The 26618-nt window shown below is 42.1% G+C and overlaps 1 protein-coding gene across 1 annotated transcript in view; it reads right to left on the bottom strand.

Moving 5' to 3' along the window:
• antxr2a (ANTXR cell adhesion molecule 2a) overlaps positions 1 to 26618 on the bottom strand; it is a 112862-nt gene that overhangs the window by 71489 nt on the left and 14755 nt on the right. The window contains exons 5-12 of the mRNA XM_047381668.1: positions 25392 to 25496; positions 25163 to 25231; positions 23677 to 23757; positions 20502 to 20562; positions 20191 to 20286; positions 16159 to 16228; positions 5953 to 6031; positions 1576 to 1671 (exon numbers count right to left, since the gene is read on the bottom strand). Of these exons, the coding sequence (XP_047237624.1) occupies positions 1576 to 1671; positions 5953 to 6031; positions 16159 to 16228; positions 20191 to 20286; positions 20502 to 20562; positions 23677 to 23757; positions 25163 to 25231; positions 25392 to 25496 (657 nt within the window). The remainder of the gene's footprint in view (positions 1 to 1575; positions 1672 to 5952; positions 6032 to 16158; positions 16229 to 20190; positions 20287 to 20501; positions 20563 to 23676; positions 23758 to 25162; positions 25232 to 25391; positions 25497 to 26618) is intronic.

Below are 26618 nucleotides of genomic sequence, written 5' to 3'. Positions count from 1 at the left end.
AATATAAATAAGATGTCATTCTGCTTGGTGGCTCTACTTTGTTTCTGGTCTTGCTGTCCTTTAATCATGAATCAGTCAAAGACTCAGTCTGATAACCTCTCAGATATCAAATTTATTAAAAACTGCGAAGTCACACTCAAAAGATTGAAAAACACTAAAAACATTTCCCTGTATGATTTCCACAATTTACAGCCAAAAAGTTAAACATTTAACTTGTTTTAAATCCTGACAACTCTAGCTCATAATTGGGCATCACCAAGCAAGAGGAGATTCATAGCCCCTCCTAAAAGTTCTAGGTCTGCTCTGAGGTCCCCTCGAAGAAGAAGCATTCCTAAAAACATCCATAGTGACACAACCAGGAGGCATTTTGGTTGTGAGTCTAAAAACTCTCACCTGGCTCCTTGTATTGAGGAGGAGCAGCAGCTCTACTCCTGACAACAATATGAAAAATTTGTAGATGAACAGACAGAATTGGACTTTGTCTGCAGTAATAAGGGCCTTGAAAATAGACCAAAAAGGATAAGATCTTGATTTACAGTTTCCTCTACGTTCTAATACTCACCTGTGGACATGAGATATAAATCACAAAATGAAGAACGAAATCAAGGAAACAAGCGACATGACCTTCATCAGTAGGCTGCTTGGGTGGTACATTAGAAACAAAGTAAAATCACCTTCCCTCTTATTGTGTAAGACTTGTTACTTTAGTTAGAAAAGCACTATAGAGAAAAAGGTTTGAAGATAATTTTATTAGCTACATTAAACAATAATAACAATAATAATAACAGAACAAAGAACAGGAGACAGAAAATGAAGAAGAGCAACTGAAGTTCAACAAGCTGATTGACAAGATCATGAAACACAGATTAGACTGGAGCAGGAACAGATTTAAAAAATCTCTGGTATTATTATTAATCATTTCCCTGAGAAGGCCCAAAGTTGAAATTGTTTAAACAGAAATTTCAGCAACTGCTACTGAGATATTTGTCTCACTAATCCAAAGGTTTGGTACATTTTTCTGTCTGTTTGCATAAGGGAAATTTATCGGAACATCGAACGTGATGTTTAAGCCACCATCAACTGATCTACAGGATGTGGGCTCTTCACTTCCTCTCTGAGGTTGCAAAACCATTGTGGTGGCATGACGTAAAAGGCTTAGCAGATATTTAGCCACATTTTGCTTCAGAATATGACCTTGAACCATACTGAGCATGCTCCGTGTCAAACAGCACAGACCCACTTCAACCTACACTCTTCAGCTGTGTGGTTTTGGTGTGCTTATTTGCTGGTTGGCCATAAAACCAAGGTATTAAGTCAGATTTATTTTAAACATGTGCTTTCTTATGATGGGCTACAACTGAACAAAGAGGAAACTTGCAGGTGTGTGTTGTGAAATTAGAGTCAGTAACTATGAGATCAATTTACTTTCAAATGAATGCAAACCTGCCCTATTTTCAGTTGGTTTATTTGATGTTTTATAAGCCAAGACCTTGCTGTCAGCCTGTGTGCATAAACAAGCCACAGGGGTTGACCAAAGATGGGTGTGTGGGTTACAAGCAGATCAGCAAGACTCACCACTGTGCAGCAGAGAGGCCAGAACCACCACATGAGGGCCAAAGCCACGAGCGCCAGCAGCACCAGGATGACTATCACCACAACAGACCCATCGGACTAGAAGAGAAAAATATAACAAACAGATTATTTATCAAGATGCAGGACTTTACATTTAACAGAGCACAAATGTATACCATTAGAGAGTACACAACCCAGAAATAAACGTTTATTAAACATATAAAGCAGAGAAATTAGAACATTAATGAACATAACAGTGACGGATGGATTTTTCTTCTTTGCTTTGAAAATTTTAAATATATTTTTTAAAATACATGAATTTACAACAAAATTTTGTATAAAATAAAAGACAAGAAATGTAATAACATATAATTTTTATTTTATTATTAACATATATTAAAATATAATTTTATTCACTAGACAATACTTGACAGACCGAAAGTTATTTAATTAAATATTAAATAACTTGTAGCATATAATTGCACAACACAGCTAAAGTCAAAATTCAGCTGCCTGCAAGCATTCAACCAGCCCAGGACGCTGCACAGAATATGAGATGCGACAACACGCTGGTACTGTGGTGACGAGACCCTCTGAGTAGAGGGGATTTCCCAACAGCTGCGCTTTTATGGTGCTTTCAAATACATCTCCTGTGCTGGATTGTCTAAATATCTAAACAACTTGAAACCTGGTAGGGTCTCCCATGGCAAACAGGTTCTAGGTGATGGGTCAGACAAAGAATGGTTCAAGAACCCCTCATGAAGAACACAATATCGAGGCACGTGACGTCGCCCGGTACAGCGGAGCCGGGGTCCCACCCTGGAGCCAGGCCTGGGGTCGGGACTCGTCGGAGAGCGCCTGGTGGCCGGGTTGCTCCTCGCGGGACCCGGCCGGGCCAAGCCCGAACGAGAGACGCGAGGCCATCCTCCAGTGGGCCCACCACCTGCAGGGGGAACCGTGAGGGACCGGTGCAAAGAGGATTGGGTGGCGGACGAAGGTGGAGACCTCAACGGCCCGATCCCCGGATGCTTAGGCTGGCTCTAGGGACGTGGAATGTCACCTCGCTGGGGGGGAAGGAGTCTGAGCTTGTGCGGGAGGTCGAGAGATATCGACTAGAAATAGTCGGGCTCGCCTCCACGCACAGCGTGGGCTCTGGAACCCATCTCCTTGAGAGGGGTTGGACTCTCTTCTACTCTGGAGTGGCCCACGGGGAGAGGCGGCGGGCTGGTGTGGGTTTGCTTGTTGCCCCCCAGCTCAGCCGTCTCGTGTTGGGGTTTACCCCAGTGGATGAGAGGGTTGTATCCCTGCGCCTTCGGGTTGGGGAGAGGTCTCTGACTATCATTTCAGCCTACGGGCCGAGTGGTAGTGCAGAGTACCCTGCCTTCTTGGCGTCCCTGTCGGGGGTGCTGGATAGTGCCCCTCCCGGGGACTCCATTATTCTGCTGGGGGACTTCAACGCCCACGTGGGGAACGACAGTGACACCTGGAGAGGCGTGATCGGGAGGAATGGCCTCCCCGATCTGAATCCGAGTGGTGTTTTGTTATTGGACTTCTGCGCTAGTCACGGATTGTCCATAACGAATACCATGTTCAAACATAAGGGTGTCCATCAGTGCACTTGGCACCAGGACACCCTAGGCAGGAGGTCGATGATCGACTTTGTTGTCGTATCATCAGACCTTCGGCCGCATGTTTTGGACACTCGGGTGAAGAGAGGGGCTGAGCTGTCCACTGATCATCACCTGGTGGTGAGTTGGATCCACTGGAGGAGGAGAAAGACGGACAGACTCGGCAGGCCCAAGCGCATAGTGAGGGTCTGCTGGGAACGCCGCGGAGCCCTCGGCCAGGGATGTATTCAACTCCCACCTCCGGGAGAGCTTCGACCAGATCCCGGGGGATGTTGGAGACATAGACTCAGAGTGGACCATGTTCTCTGCATCTATTGTCGATGCTGCTGCCCATAGCTGCGGCCGCAAGGTCTGCGGTGCCTGTCGTGGCGGCAATCCCAGAACCCGGTGGTGGACACCGGCAGTAAGGGATGCTGTTAAGCTGAAGAAGGAGTCCTATCGGCTGTGGTTGGCTTGTGGGACTCCTGAGGCGGCTGACGGGTACCGTGAGGCCAAGCGTGCTGCAGCCCGGGCTGTGGCAGAGGCAAAAACTCGGGCCTGGGAAGAGTTCGGTGAGGCCATGGAGAAGGACTACCGGTTGGCCTCGAAGCGATTCTGGCAAACCGTCCGACGCCTCAGGAGGGGGAAGCAGTGCTCTGCCAACACTGTTTATAGTGGGGGCGGGAGACTGCTGACCTCGACTGAGGACATTATCGGGCGGTGGAAGGAGTACTTCGAGGATCTCCTCAATCCTGCCGGGGTTGGACTCTTTCATCACCCAGGCTGAAGTCACCGAGGTGGTTAAAAAGCTCCGCGGTGGCAAGGCTTCGGGGGTGGATGAGATCCGCCCTGAGTACCTCAAGTCTCTGGATGTTGTAGGGCTGTCATGGTTGACACGCCTCTTCAACATTGCGTGGCGGTCGGGGACAGTGCCTCTGGACTGGCAGACTGGGGTGGTGGTCCCCCTTTATAAGAAGGGGGACCGGAGGGTGTGTTCCAACTACAGGGGGATCACACTCCTCAGCCTCCCTGGTAAGGCCTACGCCAGGGTATTGGAGAGGAGAGTCCGACCGATAGTCGAACCTTGGCTTCAGGAGGAACAGTGTGGTTTTCGTCCCAGCCGTGGAACACTGGACCAGCTCTATACCCTCTACAGGGTGCTCGAGGGTTCATGGGAGTTTGCCCAACCGGTTCACATGTGTTTTGTGGACCTGGAGAAGGCATTCGACTGTGTCCCTCGTGATGCCCTGTGGGGGGTGCTCCAGGAGTATGGAATCGGGGGCCCTTTATTAGGGGCCATCCTGTACGAGCGGAGCAGGAGTTTGGTCCGCATTGCCGGCACTAAGTCGGACCTGTTCCCAGTGCATGTTGGACTCCGGCAGGGCTGCCCTTTGTCGCCGGTCCTGTTCATAACTTTTATGGACAGGATTTCTAGACGCAGCCAAGGGCCGGAGGGGGTCTGGTTTGGGGACCAGTGGATTTCGTCTCTTCTTTTTGCGGATGATGTGGTCCTGCTGGCCCCCTCTAGCCAAGACCTACAGCATGCGCTGTGGCGGTTCGCAGCCGAGTGTGAAGCGGCTGGGATGAGGATCAGCTCCTCCAAGTCCGAGGCCATGGTACTCGACCGGAAAAGGGTGGCTTGTCCTCTTCAGGTTGGAGGGGAGTTCCTGCCTCAAGTGGAGGAGTTTAAGTATCTCGGGGTCTTGTTCACGAGTGAGGGAAGAATGGAGCGGGAGATCGACAGACGGATCGGTGCAGCTGCCACAGTAATGGGGGCGCTGTGCCGGTCCATTGTGGTGAAGAGAGAGCTGAGCCGAAAAGCAAAGCTCTCAATTTACTGGTCGGTCTACGTTCCTACCCTCACCTATGGCCATGAACTTTGGGTCATGACCGAAAGAACGAGATCACGGATACAAGCGGCTGAAATGAGCTTCCTCCATAGGGTGGCCGGGCACTCCCTTAGAGATAGGGTGAGGAGCTCGGCCATCCGGGAGGGGCTCGGAGTAGAGCCGCTGCTCCTCCACATCGAGAGGAGCCAGTTGAGGTGGCTCGGGCATCTATACCGGATGCCTCCTGGACGCCTTCCTCGGGAGGTGTTCCAGGCACGTCCCACCGGGAGGAGGCCCAGGGGACGGCCCAGGACACGCTGGAGGGACTATGTCTCTCGGCTGGCCTGGGAACGCCTTGGGCTCCCCCTGGAGGAACTGGAGGAGGTGTCTGGAGAGAGGGACGTCTGGGCGTCTCTGCTGAGTCTGCTGCCCCCGCGACCCGGTCCTGGATAAGCGGAAGACGACGAACGAACGAACGAACAACTTGAAACTCGTCCGTCCAGTGGCTTTATTAAAAATATTTTACCAAATTTCCAGTCAGTTCTATAGTGACCACTTTGTATTTGTTTCTGTTGATTGAAGCGAGCTGCAGTTGTACCAAACTATGATTTGTGTACCGTTCCACCCCTTAATTAAACAGAGTTGACTGTAGTTAACTAGACTGAACTATGTGATGAGAGGTAAAACTGGATTCACCTGAATAAATTTGCATTGATCTGGGCTGTACTTATATGGTCTAATTAGGAATAGATTGGACTGAACTGGTTTGATCTTTTGATAAACTGAATGGAATCAGAATACAACACCCTAAAAATTGTATTGTTTTTATTAGGACACACATTTAATTCACTTTCTGCAGAGAGATTCAGGGTGTTTTTGTGAATTAGTGCTATGCAAAACTTTAAACTGGTTGGGCTAAAAGCAGACAAGTAATTAAGACTCACACATGTAGATGCAGTGATGGTGTAAGCGCTAGAGATAAACGTCTTGCCATTGTTGAGGCTGATAAGAACATCCATAGTCCTGCAAAACACAAACAAAAGAGCGCTTATTTGTAAGTCTTAGTCCAACAAAGGCAAACAAAATAAATGGATTCAATCTTTGTTAGAGAGAAGGATACTTCGCCCCTCACACACACGTCATTGCTTTTGAATCATTTCTGCGAGTTTTTCTTTAAAATTCCAAAGTAAGATGAAAAAAGGCAGATTCAAACTATGCAAAAAGCCCTTTCTATCTTCTTAATATTGTACAGTGCTGTGAAAGGTATGTGGGAATTTTACAGGTTTTTCTGTCTGCCGTTTTGACATTTACATATCATCATATCCACAAAAATGCAGTTAAATTTTAAAGCTAGACAACTTCCACCTGTAAAATAAAACACATTTTTAAAGCTGGCCGAAAAAATAACAGCACCAAAACAAATGATCAGACAGGAAGGGAGGAAATCTTCTCATTATCCCAGGCGTCGGCGTGTTTAGAGGAACCAACTTGACTTGCAGTAACAAGGCCTGCGAACACGTATGACTTATTTAGAGGCAGAAATACGGAGGCCAAAATGAGCACAATTAAAACACTAATGATGAACGGCACCGCAATTTCCATATGTCTGTTACGCCCAATCCAATTACGACAGGTTTAATGAGAACTCGGGACGTGGAGCCAGTGAAACGGTCCACGCCCCCCCGCCAAAAAATAGGAGAGACAGAAGCTTGCCTGCAGAGTGGTACTGTGAGGGGCCAGCTGTGAGCGCACGGCGGTGAACAGGGGCGGCCTGCCTTAAAAAAACGCTGCCGTGGAATAATAACCAGAGTGCTCTGTTTGCTGTGGATTTAGCCTGAGGCAGTGCCTTGGGCCACCGATTCTCCTGTGGTTCAGAACAGATGAGCAACCAGACCGTGTGTCCATTACTATGCAGAGTATTTTAAATATTCTGAAGTGACTTTTTTGCACTTTACCTTGTTTGCCACACTAAATATTTAAGATGCAGGTCAAAGAACTTTGGTTCAGGATGCGCTTTGACAAGTCACCCAACATGCAGACTCTTTCCTCCACTTATCAGTTTCAGTATTAGCATTTTTCAAAAATTATTATTTCTCATTGAATGTTTTGGTTTTCATTGTTTTATTTTTCACAACAACAGACCCTAAAAAGGAAGGCATTAGTAAAGCATGCAAAGACAATATTGTTGAATGCAACCACCAGGGCCGGATTTAGAAGGATGGGGGCCCCTTATTTCAGCTGGCCCAAATGTTAATCAGAACCCCGATCAATGGAAGCAGTCTTTAGAAAAAAGAAATACAATTAATTACTTTATCAGGAATGCGTGATACACTCACCGGCTACTTCAAAAGGTACACCTGTCCAACTGCTCGTTAACACAAATTCCTAATCAGCCAATCACATGACAGCAACCCAATGCATTTAGGCATGTAGACATGGTCAAGACGATCTGCTGCAGTTCAAACCGAGCATCAGAATGGGGAAGAAAGGTGATTTAAGTGACTTTGAATGTGGCATGGTTGTTGGTGCCAGACGGGCTGGTCTGAGTATTTCAGAAACTGCTCATCTACTGGGATTTTCACGCACTACCATCTCTAGGGTTTACAGAGAATGGTCCGAAAAAGAGAAAATATCCAGTGAGCGGCAGTTCTTTCGGTGCAAATGCCTTGTTGATGCCAGAGGTCAGAGGAGAATGGCCAGACTGGTTCGAGCTGATAGAAAGGCAAAAGTAACTCAAATAACCACTCTTTACAACCAAGGCAGGCAGAAGAGCATCTCTGAACGCACAAGACGTTGAACCTTGAGGTGGATTGGCTACAGCAGCAGATGACCACACCGGGTGCCACTACTGTCAGCTAAGAACAGGAAACTGAGGCTACAATTCGCACAGGCTCACCAAAATTGGACAATAGAAGATTTTAAAAACGTTGCCTGGTCTGATGAGTCTCGATCTCTGCTGCGACATTCAGATGGTCGGGTCAGAATTTGGTGTCAACAACATGAAAGCATGGATCCATCCTGCCTTGTATCAACGGTTCAGGCCACCACGGTGGTGTAATGGTGTGGGGGATACTTTTTTGGCACACTTTGGACCCTTTAGTCCCAAATGAGCATCGTGTCAACACCACAGCCTACCTGAGTATTGTTGCTGACCATGTCCATCCCTTTATGACCACAGTGTACCCATCTTCTGATGGTAACTTCCAGCAGGATAACACACCATGTCATAAAGCACAAATCATCTCAGACTGGTTTCTTGAACATGACAATGAGTTCACTGGACTCAAATGGCCTCCACAGTCACCAGATCTCAATCCAATAGAGCACCTTTGGGACGTGGTGGAACAGGAGATTCGCATCATGGATGTGAAACCGACAAATCTGCAGCATTTGTTTGATGCTATCATGTCAATATGGACCAAACTCTCTGAGGAATGTTTCCAGTACCTTGTTGACTCTATGCCATGAAGGATTAAGGCAGTTCTGAAGGCAAAAGGGGGTCCAACCCGGTACTAGCAAGGTGGGCCTAATAAAGTGGCCGGTGAGTGTATGTCTGCATTAACATTGGTATCGGCCCATGTTAATAACCCCATAGGTAAAACTAGGCTGATAAACAATTTATGTTTATTTCCATCTTGTTGCATTTGTGTTTTGGAAGGGGGAGGGGGTTGGCCATGTGGTCTTTGTTTGGTCATGTGACAGTGATAGTGATGTACCACAGGATTGTGGGGTGTTTACCTGAAGCAGAGCAGCAATGTGAGCGGTGTGCTTGTTTTTTCATGGTCAAATAGTTGGGAAAATATATATATGTTTAATACTGGTAAATATTGTCCATAACCGCAATATTAACATTGGATGTCAATATCAACCGTAAAGTTTCATATTTGTGTATCCCTATACATTTTAAAAGAGATTTGAGCTTTATTGTGGTTAGTTCTCTCCATAATTCTTTACAAATACTAATAAATATAAAAAAATATTAAAAAAATATGTCAATTGGTAAAAAAGTTACATAGGAAGGGAAACAATGGGAGAAGGAGTGGCAATCAGATCGCTCCTTAAGAAAGTGTTTCCTTATTTTCTAAAGAGAAAGCTCTTATAAAAACTCGTTGAAAATGTAACATTGGAAAGACCCTGGAAGCACAAATGGTTTTTCATACTCCATGTTTATTATTTCCATAATTCACCAAACTTAAAATATAAAAGACAAATCCCAGGTTTCCATTTACTTGAAGATGGAATAATAACCCTGAAACAAACCATTTTAAAAGCTGCACATAGAAAAGAGGTTTAGTGTGTTGTGATAATAAACATACAGGATGTCACTGCTGCTTTGACAAGGTGTTGGAGATCTTTGAATGTTAACTAAGTGCTGAATGTGAGGCGAGAGGTGAGGGGGAGGAGACTAATTTAGCTGACACTCTCAGTCTGGAATAATGGTGGGCAGGCTGTTAATCAAGCTGGAGGTGCAGACCCTGCAGTGTGAAGGAGGAAAGCTCCCAAGCGAGTTACACTGACAAGCCCCCCCACCCTCTCACCCCCTTCATCCTGACATCGCCGGACATCCTGAACGCACCACAACCCAACCATAGAGAGCAGGACCTCCTCTGCTTCCCCCCACACACTCACCGTCCGCTCAGTTACTGCACAGCAGGCAGAATCAAGGCATAAGTCATGTATCGCCTTTTCAGTCACCATTTTACCTGAAATTTTTTCCTGTGAACATTTATAGACTTTTTGCACTTTTACCTCCAATACCAACTTTCCTTTTTTGCAAGAGTGTTACAATTCCTCACAATTACATCTGTGGCTCACAAGAGAATATCCTTGAACAGTTATTTTATTGCAGTATATAAATTAAAACAAATTTGGGTTTCCATAAGCTGTAAGAGAGCTGCACAGTGGAGCAGTTTGTAGCACCTTGGCTTTTGCTGCAAGAAGCTCCTGGGTTTAAATCCCATTCTGGGGTCTTTCTGTATGAGTTTGCATGTTCTCCCTGTGCATTCGTGGGTTCTCTCAGGGTACTCCGCCTTCGTCCTACAGTCCGAAACCATGACTGTTAGGTTAAGTGGTCTCTCTAAAATTGCCCTCAAGTATGATTGTGTGTGCATAGTTGTTTGTGGTGTGTCTCTGTGTTGCCCTGTGATAGACTGCTGATTTGTCGATGGTGTAACCCCAACTCTCGTCCGATAGATGGATGAATGGATGGCTAAGTTCCAAGCCATAATCATCAAAAATAACAGAAATACTTGAAATGTATTAGTTTGTATGTAAATAAGTAAATTATATAGTATACCATACAATTTGCCTTTTTGGGACTGAATTACTGAAGCTAATGAACTTTCCAGTTATATAATAATTTATTAAAGTTAACATACCACACCAACAAGACCACACACAAATGAACTCCAAGGTTTAAAAGAATAAAAAGGATGAGTGGCTTTGAAGTAAAAGAGTTGGCTGTCATTTAACTTTCCTGCAGTGAAAGCCAGTGAGTGACACAGAAGCCAGAGCTGCTTGGCGGGTCGGTGATGATGTCTGAATAAATGGCAGATCCTTGTTACAGGACCCAGAGATAAGTCAACACTCTAATAGGAAGAGACAGTGGTTCTCAGGGACGGGTCCTTTCATTGTAGATAACCAGATCCCGGTTGGAAAAAGTTGGTCCCATCGCTTGTTATGATCTGTCAAAAAGTAGGTCCGGCATGACGCTAAGCTTTGATGATGCCACACAGCTGCAGCGGCCCGACAATGGAGACGCTAATGGCTTTCAAACTTCTTTTAAAGATGTGAAAACTGTGGCGGTTGAATAATTCACGATGCAGCATATGCAAGGCCTGTCATTTGGCATCCAGCAGCCATCACTCTGGACGAGTTTGCATGGCAGAAGTTTTTGATGGCAGGGAGGAAACCATCCCATGAAGCCTGGTGACCAGATGAGAAACTGTCTCCGCGACACAGACATCCACCATTTGGATAGAGTGATGAGCACTCGAGTAAAAAATTTGTATCCAAACCGATCATGGTGTGAAAGACACTAGGGAAATCTGACTGCTGCTACTCGGCAGAGGTTTTCATAAAAAAGTGATCAAACTGTTCGTGGTTTTTTCATCAATTTCAAAATGTAGAGTCCTCAAACTCCCTTCTACAATATAAATCAAAGTAAAATTTCAATCTATACACATTTTGTACAAGTCAGTGGTCCCTAAAAGTTCAGTTCAAGATGTCACAGTGGGTTGAACATCACCAAAGGGGATCTGGGTGGTGTTGAGGTTTTTTTTTAATGCTAATACCAACACAAAGATCAGGACCATCAATGTCCGATATTCCAGGTCAGTTATTTTCATCTATTTGGTAAATATGTTTTCCATACATCAGTTTTTTGACTTGGGGATCATAAATTTGCCGATTCCTTAGGGCACAAAACCTTCAGGTACTAACAGACTGAAACTAGTTGTCTGAAGCCAAGCTCTGCCTCCATAGCTCTGGTATAAGAGACACACAGTGAAGTAAAGAAACCCGATGAAAGAGTGTTTTTCTAGACATAAGGTTATTGAACATCTCTTTAGAAAAACAGAATAATTCAAATACCAAAACCAAAAAATCAAAACTGAAGACCTTGTAAAAGATTTTCTAAAAAATATATATATAAAGAAATATATAAAAATAAAAGATCTTCTAAAAAAACAATATTTCTGAAAAATTAGGAGACGCCACATTTATTCTGATTGATCAGGGATTTAAAGAGGACTCAAAAGAAATTTGGAATAAGTCATTCCACTGCAGAGAAAATAGTCTACAAGTGGAGGACACTGAAAACAACTGCCTACACACCCAGGTCTGGCTGTCCAAATTACTTTAACTTCAATGAGCTGTTCGAAGAGGAAATGTTTACTTTCTTAGAAAACCATTCAGACTAAACTGAATGTTTTTTTTTTTAATTAGACAAAGATAAAGACTTCTGGTATAATGTTCTTAGGACAGATGCGTCTGAAATTGACTAATCTGAACACCAAAACAAAGGCCCTGTTTGGTGTACACCAAACACAGTATTCCAGGAAAAGAGCCAAATACTAACTGAAGTATAAAGATGGATGTGTCATGGTTTCTGGATGCTTTGCTGCAACAAGACCTGGTCAGCACACCATCATAAATTCCACCATCAATTCTATCGCGCATAAAAGGGAGGTTGAGGAAAATGTGAGACCATCTATGAAAGATTAAAGCTGAAGCAGAACTGGACCTAGCAACATGACAATGATCTATAGTTTGTTTCTTGAGATGAAACAATAGGATTAGAGATCAGTATGTGAATATTCCTTGATAAAGAACTGAATAATGAATGCAGTTTCATGCATTAGCTGACCTTTCTTTTACAGACCTCCTTTGCCTCCACAAGGCCTGCGAAGAAGAGGGATTCCCCAGGTGAACACATTAGAGCTCCCTGCACTGAGACTCACAGCTGGTTGGAGGCTAACAATATTTCAAGCTGCTAATAGTCTGCTAAGATATCGGACAATATTTAAACTAATATGACCTACAGAAAAGAAAATAAGTTAAACTGTTCTACCAGCATTTTATAACCATTAATCTGCTTATCATTCAGATAGTAAATATGTTTACAACACAGAAAACATTCATCTTGAACAGGGATCCTTGTCGTCTGGATTTGAACCCATGGAATGGATGAACCGGTCTGCATAAAACCTCATTTGGGTCAGGATTCTGACGGTTTGCCATTTGAGGACCTGTGGTTCTAATAAACACAAAGTCAAGCTGAGTTGGAAAATGCCAGGAAAAGGCATTAATTTGAAACTAATCACAGGTGGTGTCAGCATGTTTGATGTTCTGTAATGTTTTAGGGATTTTAGTTTTTTAAAGTTAACTAATTGCAGCCTTCAGGAAATCAACTTGTTTCTGAGGTTTAGTCCCAGTTCTGTAGACTGCAGTGAGAAGAACCATAAAATAGACAAAATAAAAAGTTGTTTCATGAGCGCATCGAACAATACAGAAGAACCATGTCCTTATTTCAAGACTCAGCTGTCCAGCTGGACTCAGCAAAGCTTGATTGATCAGATTATGGTACATATTTTGGAGGAAGACAGATTCCTATACCAAATAGTACGGCACAAATGGTGTAAACCATCCCCCTTTTTCTATTTAGCTTTCGGCTTTTTGTAGTTTTCTTTGGACTGTGGTGGAGTAGCTTTTTTGCCGTTGAACTGCCGTAGTTGTAGAGAGGTTCTACTTGCATCCCTAAAGCCAACAGATATGGTTCCAGCCTCATCATTGAACCTCAAATCTCTGCACATGCTGTGTTTCAACAATCAAACAACAAGACACTTGTGTCGTAAACATTTAATGCCCCCAGAGGAGCATATGGGTTGGTACCTCTGTGGGACAGCCTGTTTAAATATTAACAAGCGTTCACATTGGACACTATACCTGCTATGTAAAGCAGGTGTCACCTCCCTTTAAGTTATTTCTTCGCCACATTATCGTAACTGTGAAAACACAGGTGAGGACATGCTGCTGCCAGAGCACAGCCACTTAACCTCTAAATGGGTCCCCAGCATCTTCTGTAGGGTCTCTTAATGGGGAGGAGGAGGCGGCAGGGGGTCAGCAGATGCCTGCGTTTCAAGCCTGATGCCACAGATGTCAGCACAGATGACGCCTCTACCATGAGTGCTCCCACACAGCTCGATGACCAACAGAGGACAGTGATTCCACGACAACCAGGGTGGATTTGGAGGTTGTGTGCTCCTGCTCCCCTGGAAGCAGACTGGATGCTGCAGCTGAGCATTAAAACTCAAGGGACTGCTGTATCTAAAATATTTTACCCAGAAAATCCCAATACAGAAAAGAAACATTGTGTTTTTGGAAAGTGCCCCATGTGTGGCGAAAACATGGATGCAAAGTGCAATCTGAGAGAAGGAATGTGTGGAGAGATTCTTTTCCGGATGAGTAGAGCTGTGTTCAAGGAGCATCCTGCGTGCCTGTAGTGCTGCTGGAGCAGAAGCAGACAGATGGACGGAGACGGAGGATTCTGTGCTCCGCCGTTCCATGCAGGTGGTCCGGGGTGCAGGGATTGTCAGAGCATGGTGAATTATTTAACTGGGGAGTGTGGAAAAGGGAATGGCTGCATCTGTCGCACATCCTTTTAGAGCCCCTCCAGCAGATGTGTTTACTCACCACCCATAGCAGCTAACTACTTAATGGGTCAGCATCGGCAGCCAACAGTTAATTAGGCAGGTCCTTTTGTAAGCGGAGGGGGCAGTTCTTGATATGGGCATCAGGTCCTGCAGGCCTGCTGCTTAAAGGATACAGTAAGCATGCTTCCACTGAACCATTGCTAGTTATTAAAAGATGAGAAAACCACTTCCTGGCTGATATATTTAGTGGATGCTTGCCCAGAATGAGGTATTGCTGCAACAGTAACAACTAAAAGCAAATGGCTAGGCTTTCTTAGGTAGATCGCTTTTGATTCTTCGACATAAATACGATTTAAATGTATTGGAACTGGGAGCAAATGTTGTAGTTTGTAAATGAATCTAAACTTGACAATAGCGACCATATTATTGGACCTCACCGGAACAAAGTGGATTGATTTGAATTAAATCTGAACCAGACTGGACTCTGTCGAACTAAACATGAATTGGGCCTGTTGGTAAAGTGAATTGAGAAGACATCGGCTGCAATTTGGAGCAATATGAATAAACGGAGCTGAATTATGGGTGTTTTTATGATATCCTGCATAAGCATGAAGCAGAGCAAATATACCGAACTAAAATCCTTTCAAACATCCATGTTCCAGCAGTTTTCTCAGCTTCTGCTGAAACAACATGTCATCTCATGAGCTGTTTTGTGTTTTAATGACAGGCAGATTAACAGAGGTGAGGTTAAGCGGGTTTGGAACAGCTATAGCATCGGCATCATCGTATGATGTATAATCTCTTTTAGGGCTCAAAGGCCTTGAGGAGCCAGCAGCGCCCATATTCATACATTTTTGATTGGATTGCAGTCAGCAAGGACATTAAAAATCTGTTGTTCCATCTAGAATGCCTTAGCAATCATCTGCTACGGTTTGGGATTATGAAAGATGCCGTTAAAACAAGAAATAACCACCCAGTCGAGAATATAACGCATGTTTGCACTGTTTTCTCTTCAATCTCTGTGGTTCCCATGCTTGCAGTGTTTTTCTGTTTACAGCGACTTCACGCTGGAGTTTTAACATACACAGGATGATTTATAGACTTAGGCAGCGCTTGTTTGCAGAAAGAAAGCAAGCAGGAAATCTGAAGAGAGAAACAAGTTGCTTAAACGGAGGAGTGACACTGCTGAAGGAGATGAAGAAAGAACCAAAACCAAGGAAGATCAGCAAAAAATTGTCTGTGGTTAAAAAACAAAACAACAAATTTCTTAGGAAACAGTTTGGATAGTTGTAATGTAAGAAGGAGGAAGTATCTGGAGTGTTAAGAAAACAAAAAGAAATTCTGAGACATGCTTTTTAGCACATGATAATCAGCTACTTTCCTTCGCAGTTTATAAAAAACAATGCAATTTATAGAGCAGCATATTGAATCTATATCCAGGCTCCCTTTTCTAACTGTTGATGTGATGTCTATGATTGAGATTTCACACTTCTCTTGTGAACTTGCCAACATCATACCTTACATACAAGCTTCTGAACATATCTGTAGGGCTAAATTAATTTACACATACTATGCTCATTTATAGCTTCATGTTCACGTTTGATCTCTATGCAGAAATTCAATAAGAATTAAAGTTTCTGTGAGTTCAACTTCTTTCTTGTGCAACTATTCAGAAACCTGTTTATTACTAATCTGTTTCATGTCTAATTTTGGGTTTAAGTGGTGCTGTATGTCTGTAACTATATTTTGCAGGAACCTCCGTGTCATTTAGAGAATAGTTTTCAACTGTAATTTATTTTTGACATTTTCTTGAACAAAAAAAGCTACAATTTTCATTAGATCAGGCTTGAAAAGATCAAGTTTTCATGCAAACTGTGATCTAAACATTTACACATAGCTGAGAAATAAGTAATAAATCCTGATTATTGAAGTCAGCATTTCCATCACTCAGTTCCTCCAACAATAAAGATAAAAAAAGGAAATCTACTTTTTACTTACTGTCCAGCATCATACAGTATGGGAGCAGGACACAGCAGATAGTTGCTGAGCACAGTGCTCGGCTTGTTGTCTGAAAAACAAACAGAACATTTTTTAGGCCAACTTTTATTTTATTAAACTACTTTAATCGTAAAGATGATGTCCAACCGTTTTTTACATCATAGGTGAAAATCAGCAGGTTAAAAGCGCTTAAGGGCCATACTTTTCAATAAAAAAACGAAAGAAAAAACATTACTGTGAATTTTTCTCTTTTTAACCATTCAGCAATAAATTAAACATAAAATATTAAAAAAATAACTAATTTTTTCAAAGTCTGAAAGAGGTTCTCTTAATAAAAGAAAGGTTCACAAAAAACAAGAAATTTCTTCTTGCTGTATTTAGTCGGATTTAAGCCTGTTTGGAGTAAAGAGGCACTGGATGTGTGTGCCAGTATTACAAATGTCCAGAGGGAGGGAATTCCAGAGTTTGGGAGCAGAGCGCAAGAAAGCTCTGCTCTCCATGGTGCTGAGGCAGGCAGGGGGCTCAATAAGGTGGATGGAGGAGGAAGATCTGAGGGTCCGAGAGGGAGTAGCAACGAGAAGATCAGAAAGGTAGGAAGGGGCGAGATTGTGGATGGCCTTGAATGCATACAGCAGGATTTTGAATTGGATTTGGAATTTAACAGGGAGCTAGTGGAGCTGCTGCAAGACTGGGGTCGTGCTGAAATGAGGGGGTTTTGGTAATGATACAAGCAGCTGAGTTCTGAACCATTTGAAGCTTATTGAGAGAATTTTGGTGAAGACCAAAGAGAAGAGAGTTGCAGTACTCAATGAGGGATGTTACAAGACTGAAGATAAGAATAGAGGCAGAGGGTTGGAAAAGAGAGGGACAAAGGCGATTAACCACGCGAGGCTGAAATATGCAGAACGGGTAATGTTACTGATTTGAGAGGTGAAAGATAGAGCGCTATCAATGACACCCAGGCCCTTGAACTGAGATAAGTAAGAGGCAAAGGAATTGACAACTGAAAGTGAGAAACTGTCAGCTTTGGAAAGTACAGATTTAGTTCCTACAAGGAGGATCTCAGTTTTGTCGCTGTTAGGTTTTTGGAAGTTACCAGGATTTAATTTCAGAGAAGCAGGAAGTGAGGAAAGAAGGAGGGAGTATAGAGTTTGGCTTACTAGATAAATAGAGCTGGGTGTCATCTGCATAACAGTGAAAACTGATGGAAAATTTTCTGAAGAGGTTGCCAAGGGGAAGAAGGTAAATGTTAAAGAGTAGGGGTCCCAGGACAGAGAACAAGAAGAGAAAGCAGAGTCAGCCCGAGTCAGCTGCCATCAAAAGATCGTTGCTGATTTGTAGAAGAGCAGTTTCAGTACTGTGGCTGGGATGTTTGTGAAAAATAACCTAAATTTTAACCCTTAAAATGTCATGAACATTAATGTAGTTATGTCTGAAATTTGTACTTTTGTTCATTAGGTGCTTTCAACAGACTAGTCCCACACCCAGCCCATGCCTAATAGGAGATGCTTCATTTCAGATGTCCCAAATAAAGTAAAAATAAAGAATACAGACTTGTAATCCAGAAAAAAACCCTGAACATCTTATATTCAATATAAAATACATGTCAGATCCAAACATCATTACCGGATCAGTTCTGAACCTTAATCTTATCACCACAACAGGCTATGAGTCCTTAAATGTACTCAGTGTGAAAAATGTGATCAATATCTAACTGATAACATGAAAGTTTAACTTGTTTTAAACTCTGACAATATAATAATAAAAGTGCAACACAATTCTTTTTTAATATGTTTGATGTTTTATAAAGCTCTGAGTAGTGGTTGAAAAACAAAGGGAGGGCAGATTGGATTATAATTTGTGTGTGTGTGTATGTGAGAGAGTGTGTGTGCATGTGTGTTCCCTTGTGTGTGTCCTGAAAGGTTGACAAAGGCAGCCACTGAGATTATTTATATGACTGATGGGTTTTTTATGAACATGCCTCCAACTGGTTTGCTGATGGAGAAGACCGTAGCATCTGTTTCACATATGTGGCGTGTGGTCCATAGTTGCCATGAAGCTTGTCCATAATTATAAGGTGCCCCACTGTTAAAAAGGTCTGGACTGAACACATGCAAAAGCCAATAAGGGAATAAATAGCCCCAAGTGGGCGAATGTGAGACAGCCTAAACTGAGAAAGGACTAACAGGAAGACATCTGCTAATGGCCACTTCCCTAATTCAGATAAGGGGCTGTTTTTTTTTTAAAGGAGAAAGAAAATATGTTCAAGTATTTTAGCTGAGATGAAATGCTGAAAAATCAAAAATAACTTGTCAGGGATGGAAGTGTTGTCATTGGCAGCCGCCGATCCCACAGATCCCACGGCCAAATGAGAGCTTTAAAAGATTGGTTTCCGTGCCAAATCCCGTTTGCTTCCTGAAAAAGGATTTTTCAACAGAACAGACTGCAAGCTCAAAATAAGGAGCACAGTGACCTACATAGCCCTTTTTCTTCTGATGAATTCAGACGATGTAGATACGCCTCGATTGGGGCGTCGTTCAGCCACGTCCAACCTCAAAAACATTTTATGCTGTAACAAATCAAATATTTATCTGAAAATGAAACACTATTAATCAAATGAAGGGGCAATAGATCCACTTAGTTTTGTCACTATAAATGAAAACTAAAGCAGCCACAGACCAGTGCTGAAGGAGGAGACGGAGGGGGATTCCTTTGTCCAAGTTTGTCTGAGAAAAATTCAACCAGATTAACTCAGATGATCCAACATGAGATTATTTCACCTCAGCTCTCTGCTTATTTTTATTTACATTCCTTTAACTCTGAGGTTTGTTTCAATCCAGAGAAAATACACTTAGTTGACCTAAATTAAATAATTATTTGAACATATCAGACCGTTTCTCTTATTTTGAATACTTTATCCTACTTCAGTTCATTTTATTGGGATTTTTAAAACTGACCAACTCAAAAATTGTTTTGTTCAATTTTACAACACTATGCAACAAACGTATGCATTCAGCCACTTTTTCTCCTTTACTTCTAGATAACAGCCATTGCAACGCTGGAGGAGCTGCTAAGATCCTCAGCTCGGGTGGGTGAATCTATTGCTTCAACAACTACTAGAACAAATCTGGCCTCTATGGATGAGAGAGATTGTTGAATTACAAAACAGCATGTGTGACAGAAATTACACAGCCTGAACACACCGTCCTGGTCATGAAACATGGTGGAAGCAGCATCATCCTGAGGGAAGCATGTTCTTGAAGGAGGTTCATGTGTTAGGGCGGCCTAGACCGAAAATATGACTCAGAACCTGTGGCAATACATGGAAACTAATATTCACAGACGCTGTAGTTTTCAGAGAAAAATGGGCAAAATTTAACATCTGTAGATGTGCAAAGCTAGTGTAGATAGGGATCAATTAAGTCGCTACTGTAATTACAGCAAAGTATGGCTGTTCTACAAACTATTGACTGGGGGGGCTGAATATAAAGGCACACCACACTTTTCAGATTTTTATTTGCTAAACATTTTGAAAACTATGGATAATTTATCCTTCAACTTGGTCTGTCGGATAAAATCTATGGAGGTTTGGGTTTTAAAATGACTAAATGTGATGAATGTCAGGGAAAATACTGTAAATACTTTTGAAAGACACACAAGTTTTATAAATTAGGATCATATGAATTAACTGAGATAATAATAACGGTTCTTATTTAACAAAAAATTGTCCTGAATCCAAACAGCTCCTGGCTGGCTGCTATAATGTTTTCTGCAATTTTGGACTTTACAAGTGAAATATCTTTTAAAGGATGACTATATTTGGTGAGCTGAACAAAAAAGATGAAGTAAAGATTTTGCAAGAACAGGTAATGTGTCATTATGGTACTGTTTTTAAATGTTCCAGAGGAACAAAGGCTGTAGTTGAGACATAAATAATGTTAATTGTTGATTAAAAAGTGTTCAATACTTCCTGCACATATAATGTAAAGCAACGTTGTGGATCCACAGTTGATCGTGAGAACATTTACTTACTGATGGTTTGCTGATTAACTATAAAGGTGCAGACTACGCCTTCGCTGCTCTGTCCGACGGAGAAGCCGTTCCCTCTGAGGACGATGTCGAAGGACTCTGGAATGTCAACAAATGTGAGATAAGATTGCGAGGAGGAGGAGTCACTTTCTGGGTTTCAGAGTCTCCTTTTCTATGATCTCATCTCTGAGAGATATTTGCAAGTTTTCTTGGAAAAATGTCTGAATGCGAGTGCTGGTGAGTGGAATATTTGCCCAATATAAATGAGTCTGTGCAGAGCAGAGGAACAAACTTCTACAACAGGATCCACTTACGATTCACACACACGGTGGAGGGCTCCACAGTCAGGATCTCTGTGCACGATCGCTTTAATATCTGTGGGATGAAGACATAAAAAAACAAAAAACTTAAAATGCATTTGCTGTTGCTTGGACATGGCAGGAATAAATACATCAGTCCCTGACTGTTATTGGCTCTGTCAAGTTTAGAAAACAGATCAAGTAGCAACACCTGAGAAACGTCCCGCTCCTGATTGGCTCCAGGCAGGAGGAGGAGAGCGGCGAGGAGAACGGGAGGTAAAACAGCAGCTGTGTCAGCCTTTATGGGAAAATTATGCAAGACTATTACTGATCCTCAGTTCTATTAAAAACCTCTCAGGGATCTTGCATTATCATATAAAGAGGCCTGTGTGAGCGCACTGTCATGGAGCTGCACTTCCCACTACGATTCAATAAATCAACAAAGAAAAAACTATGCAAATCCCAGTTCAGGGTGGGTAAGAAGAAGCATATTAATGGCAGTGGAGGACATTTGAGCCTTTCATTTGATGTTGGACAGAAGCTTAATCTGAGAAGTGGAAGATGGAAGTGTTTACAGCAGCCTTGTTAGGGATGATGGTTTGATACGGGGTTGTATGACAGCTGGGAGGAAATGGATCTGCTGCTCTTCTTCTGTGCCTCTATTTTCCCACTCTAATTACTTCTTTGGCAGTGTACAAGAGGGGAATAAAAAGGGTGAATATAGGAAAACTGTTTGCCTGCTTAGGCTTCAAACTGTGAGACGTTTTCCCCTTTAGGAGTAAAAACATTTTTGGTGGAAAATAATAGAAATACGACTGATTTATAGAGCATGTTTTTTTTGTAAGTTAACCATTTAGTTAGAGGATTAATGAATGTGACTGGGAGCCCTTTTGGGATATTAAAATAAACACTGAATGTGGAAATTAGACGTCTCAGTTTGGTGTCATTTCTGCAGGATCTGACAGCAAACATTATTTATGGGCTACGAAAGGGAGAAGTCATTCAAACATCCCAGCCAGCGTTGTAACTAAAGACACTTTATAAATTAGGCTTGTTTGACAGATGAATAGGAAACTAATGTAGGGGAAACGTTACAGCACCCTCAACAATTTGTGGCACCCTTGTTAAAGTTAATTTAATCTTTCAAAATTTGGAAAAAGAAATAAAAAATCGAGCCTTCGATGGTCAGAGTTGTTAGAAAAGTCCAATTACTGTCTGCTCTGGTGTCTCGTTTGAGATGATGATTCACATGTTTTGGATCATCATCCTGCTGACAGACCCAATGTGGAAGAGAAACAGGCCCACAGCATTACAGATCCTCCACCGTACTTAACACTAGACATTCAGAGCTTTTCACATAGTCAGCCTTTGTTTCATGTCAGGACCTCCAGGAGTGCTTAATGCAAGGAAGCTCAATCTGAACCAAAGCTCACGGTTTCAGTTAAAGTCTCTGTAGCATTTAGCAAAGTCCACATGTTTACATTTGTGGTGTTAGAACAGAAAACACGTGTTCCTGTCATGCCTCACAATTACTGGTTGCATGTAGGCAACATCTGATGATTGTTATGGAGACTGCTTGACCACAGCAGCTACATTTTGTTGCAGTTCCCTAACAGTAAACATTGAAGATTAAGTTCTTAATTACTAGTTAAACTTAAAGACACTCTGTTAAACTTAAAAAAGTACACAGGAAAAAATTTGCTTTAGTTAAATTTAATTTATAGGAACATTTCCAGGTGATTTTGATCAAAAAAAATATATATATTTCTTGATGTGAGTTTTTACATGTACTCAAATGAAAGTTTTGATTTTGTCACTGCAATTTAAGATACATTTATTCTAACTTTTTCCACATCTTTACCAATAATCACGGGTGGCAACGTTTAGAGAGCCAAAATAAATAGCCTAAAGTTTTCTAAGATCCACATAGGTTGCAAAACTAATGTCGTGAATTCAGATTCAAAAGGTCAAACAGAATGCAGCAAAATATAAACAGCCTTCCAGAGCCTTAAACGTTGCTGATCTCATTCTGTGAGTTTTGTTAGGCAGGTCGCAGAGGCAACGGGGATCCTGAGGCAAAAGGCAGCACAGATGATCCCAAATCCTCCCAATCCAACAGAGAAGTGACGAGGCCAACAACTGAGGAATCCAGGATTACTAATCAGAGAGGAATGCTGCCTGTTTCGTTTGGATTCTGGAAGCAATCCAGATCTCAGCATCTACAGAGGGAACGGGACGGGGGAGCTGGTCTTTATCACCGTTGCTCTGAATGTTCTCAAAAAGGCTTCAAAGCCTGTCTGATCAAACTTTGCACTAACTATTATCCCTGATGGTGATGTTGATTATGAGAAGCTTTTAACTGTCCTAGTTTTAGTGTTAAAACTGCAGCACAAGATTCAGCTCCACAATATTCTAGAGTTCTAGAGTACCTAAAATCAGTGCATTCAAAAGGATTTTTGATGCCTATAGATTTGCATGAATTGTAATGAGAAATCAGTGGATTGATTATAGAAACATTTCCATCTTGAAAGTCATTAAAAATACCACTTGGCACAAAAGCTCTCAATTTTTAGAACAAGTGTCACTTTTCTCTTGCAAGACAAGGATTGAAAGCAACAATTTTAGACCCGTATGCACGTGTGGGTCCCTTTGAAAGCATTCAGTAAATCACAGTTCACCGCTTTCTGTACCATACATGAGAAACAAGTCCCACCCTTTGGCTCTGGGTCCCCCCAGCTGCATGTCTGACAGCTCTGTGTAGTTCTGGCCTTCTCCTAAACACTGCTGGCCTTGTCTGCAAATGCAAAGCTTCACTCGGGCCAAGGTGCTCTATAGGGCAGTGGGTTCTAACAAAGCTCCACCTTGGCTGTCAGTACTCAGTCTGAATGCTGCAGCAAATGGAAAGTATCACTAATTGGCTGGCAGAGGACGAGGAGCCTGGTCGTTAACGCTGTAAGGGACTCTTACTCTCTGACAGCTCTTCACTAAATGAGTTTTTATGTCACCCCAGCTCTTATTTTTCCATATAGTCTAATTCGGATATGATTTCAACATGCATTTTTCATGCAGCTCATCTAAATGTTTGTGGAAAGGTTGTGTCTCATTGGGGTGGAGAGAGATTTACCTCACTCGATTCTCTTCATATAGAAAAGCAAAGACTCAGAAAGAAACAGAGAGCAGCCAAACTTACAGAGTTGACAATGCCTTTGAGAGCGTGGAAGCCATCTTTGACAGGAAACACGTTGTCTTTGGAGTCCGCGATATCAGCAAGCTGTTGGAATCATGGAAAAGAGGAGTAAACAAGGAGCGCTGCTGATCTAACACTGCTCTCTGCCTTTTTCTGTTTTCCTCTTTATGACTGAACGCCGTCTTTCCTCTCGTATCGCGGGCAGGAGGAGACGAAGCAGATGGCAGGACTGTGACAAACACTTTGCTCAACTATTAAAAAAAATTATTGCAGCACAAACTGCCTTTGTTTTTCTGACTTAATAAGTGCTTGTGGCAGGATGGTTACCATTGGTTACAAGGGATGGGCCACCACGTTGGAAGAGAAATTGAGAAACTCCAGACATGTCTGACAAGAGGAGGACACAGTTGGACCTGTGCACCGCTGATATGGCCTGATGACACTTAAAGATACAGTGTGAATGAAATTACATAAAAATCCGGAATAAACTGCAAGGAACAACGACGGAGCATCTAACCTGTAACCATCATGTGAAATGTAGATTGTACTTTATATACTGCTGTGTTACATATAAAGAATATATTATATCTCAGTTGACACATTCTACCTCGTTTTTATTCATTTATAAACAATACCTTAAAAACTGCGGCAAGTCTGAAACAGACTGAATGTATACAAAAACAGTAAAGGTGATACAATGGCCTGGTTACAGTCCAGCCTTGACAGAAATGTGTTAGCATTGGTAGGTATCTGCTCAGTTTAAAGTTAAATGTCTTAACGGCCTCGCACCTCCTTATTTTTCTGAACTTTTCAGTGTTTGTGTGGTTGGGACGTCCTTGAGGTCATCCAATCAGGAGTGAAGTAGGGTTACGACTGAGATTCTTTTCAAACTGGAAACAGCTACATCTTCTTTTGTATGGATATTTTTTATTAAAATAAAGATTAGGAGAGAAATTCCTCCACAGTGATGTGAGATAAATTTCAGATGACACTTTCTGCTGCTGAAGCTGTCCAGTCAAGCTCAGGATGTAGGATTCCACCCACTGCTGCTGCATTTTTATGTAGTGTTTATGAAATTATTCAGGAAACTGTGTTGCTGTTTATCTTAGGTTATTATTTTCATTTGTTTCTGGTGTGTAAACATGTATTTACCCACGCAGTAAATAGGTGTATTTTTAATCCCAGAAAAACTTTGTAAAATCACTAACTGCAACATCCTTCACCCTTATTTTAGAATATTTAAAACCAAATAAAGTGTCTTATTCACTAGAATGAAGTTAAGGTTTAAGTTAAGGTCTACAAAGCTACATATTAACAGTTTTAAATGCAGAACTACTTAACAAGGCTTTTCCTCACAGGTAAAACGCAGGTTTAGATGTTTACCTTTCTCAATGTTCTCCTATATAAAAACTCTAATCACTGTGCACACATTCAGCAACAAGCTTCTCTGGCATTTTGATGCTGCAGATTAGGACTAAAGCTCGCTTACCTGCTGCTCATCAAAGTCCTTGATACCAACACAGTAAACACGAGCACCATATTTCCTGGCTTCATCAGCCTGCAGCTCAGGTGAAGGTAAAAAGACAGAGAAAGCTCCATGTAAAAACACGCATGTCAGAGTGAAATTAAACGAGAAAAGAGGGCTTCTGGTCGAAATGTGAAATATGTTTGCCGTTTAAATGAAACGAAGGCAAAAAGATTTAATGTGCGTCAGTCACCTGCTTCACGGTGAGCTCATGGACATAAACTTGCAGCTTCCCATCGGTCAGAGCCAGGATGATGCTGGAGGACTTGGTGGACTGCTGCTCTATCTGAGCTGAAGCCTTCAGTGTTAAATACAGCAAGTTTATTTCAAACATGATCAAATACATTCACATTATTAACAACTCACCTCTTCACATATTACATCTCTCTTTTCCACATTAAATAACGGAGTAGGAGGAGGTATAAACATATACAGTACTGTGCAAAAGTTTTAGGCAGATGTGAAAAAATGCTGTAAACAGATAATGCTTTCACTTAGCATTTTGTAAATTAATAAAAATAAACAAACATCTTTTATATTTCTGAAAGCATTTTTTGTTTACAGCATTTTTTCACACCTGCCTAAAACTTTTGCACAGTACTGTATATTCCTACCTCAATACAAACTCAGTCAAATACTACTGAATTATTTACACTATTTCACACTATTACTGATTTCAAAACAATATTTAGCTGTGTTTTTGCCAAACATGTAAAATAGCAACAACTTTTTGTGAAAGTGTAACAACAAAAACAACAATTTAACTGCAATATATCTATATTTTTCCCAGAGCCATTACTGTCTGTCCAGGATTAAAATACAGCTCTTTATCTTTGTATTTATGCCTAAAATATGTATTCTGCATTAGAGCCGCTTGGTGACTCAGTTGGTACCACTGTTGGCTTGCAGCCAGAAGGTCCTGGGCTCTTTCTGCATGGAGTTTACATGTTCTCCCCGTACATGCGTGGGTTCTCCCCGTGTACTCTGGTTTCCTCCCACAGCCTAAAACCGTGACTGTTAGATTGATGGGTCTCTGTAAATTGCCTGTAGGTATGAGTGTGTGTGCTTGGTTGTTTGTCCTGTGTGTCTCTGTGCTGCCTTGTGATGGACTGGCAACCCGTCCAGGGTTTACCCCGCCTCTAGCCCGATGGTCACATCGGAACCATCCCCCCTGCGACACTTCCAGGAAGAGCGAGTACAAACAATGGATGGAAGAAATTGTTATATCCTTCTTTAATGATTTATGTTTTCTCCTTTGCTTACATTCATCTGTTAGATTTTTCCATCCTTTTATTCCTAAGGATGAAATACACATTGGATTCAGTTCCGCTCTCAAATGATGTCCCCATTCTTCTTAAATTGGAAAATAAATTTCTTGTTGCTAAGAATGTTATTTGTGCTGTTTTAAAGAGTTAATCAG

This window comes from Girardinichthys multiradiatus, chromosome 12 (genome assembly GCF_021462225.1).
Source record: "Girardinichthys multiradiatus isolate DD_20200921_A chromosome 12, DD_fGirMul_XY1, whole genome shotgun sequence".
NCBI classification, from domain to species: Eukaryota; Metazoa; Chordata; class Actinopteri; order Cyprinodontiformes; family Goodeidae; genus Girardinichthys; species Girardinichthys multiradiatus.
Note: the sequence above shows the minus strand (reverse complement) of the source record. Positions and strands in the feature narration are given on the sequence as shown.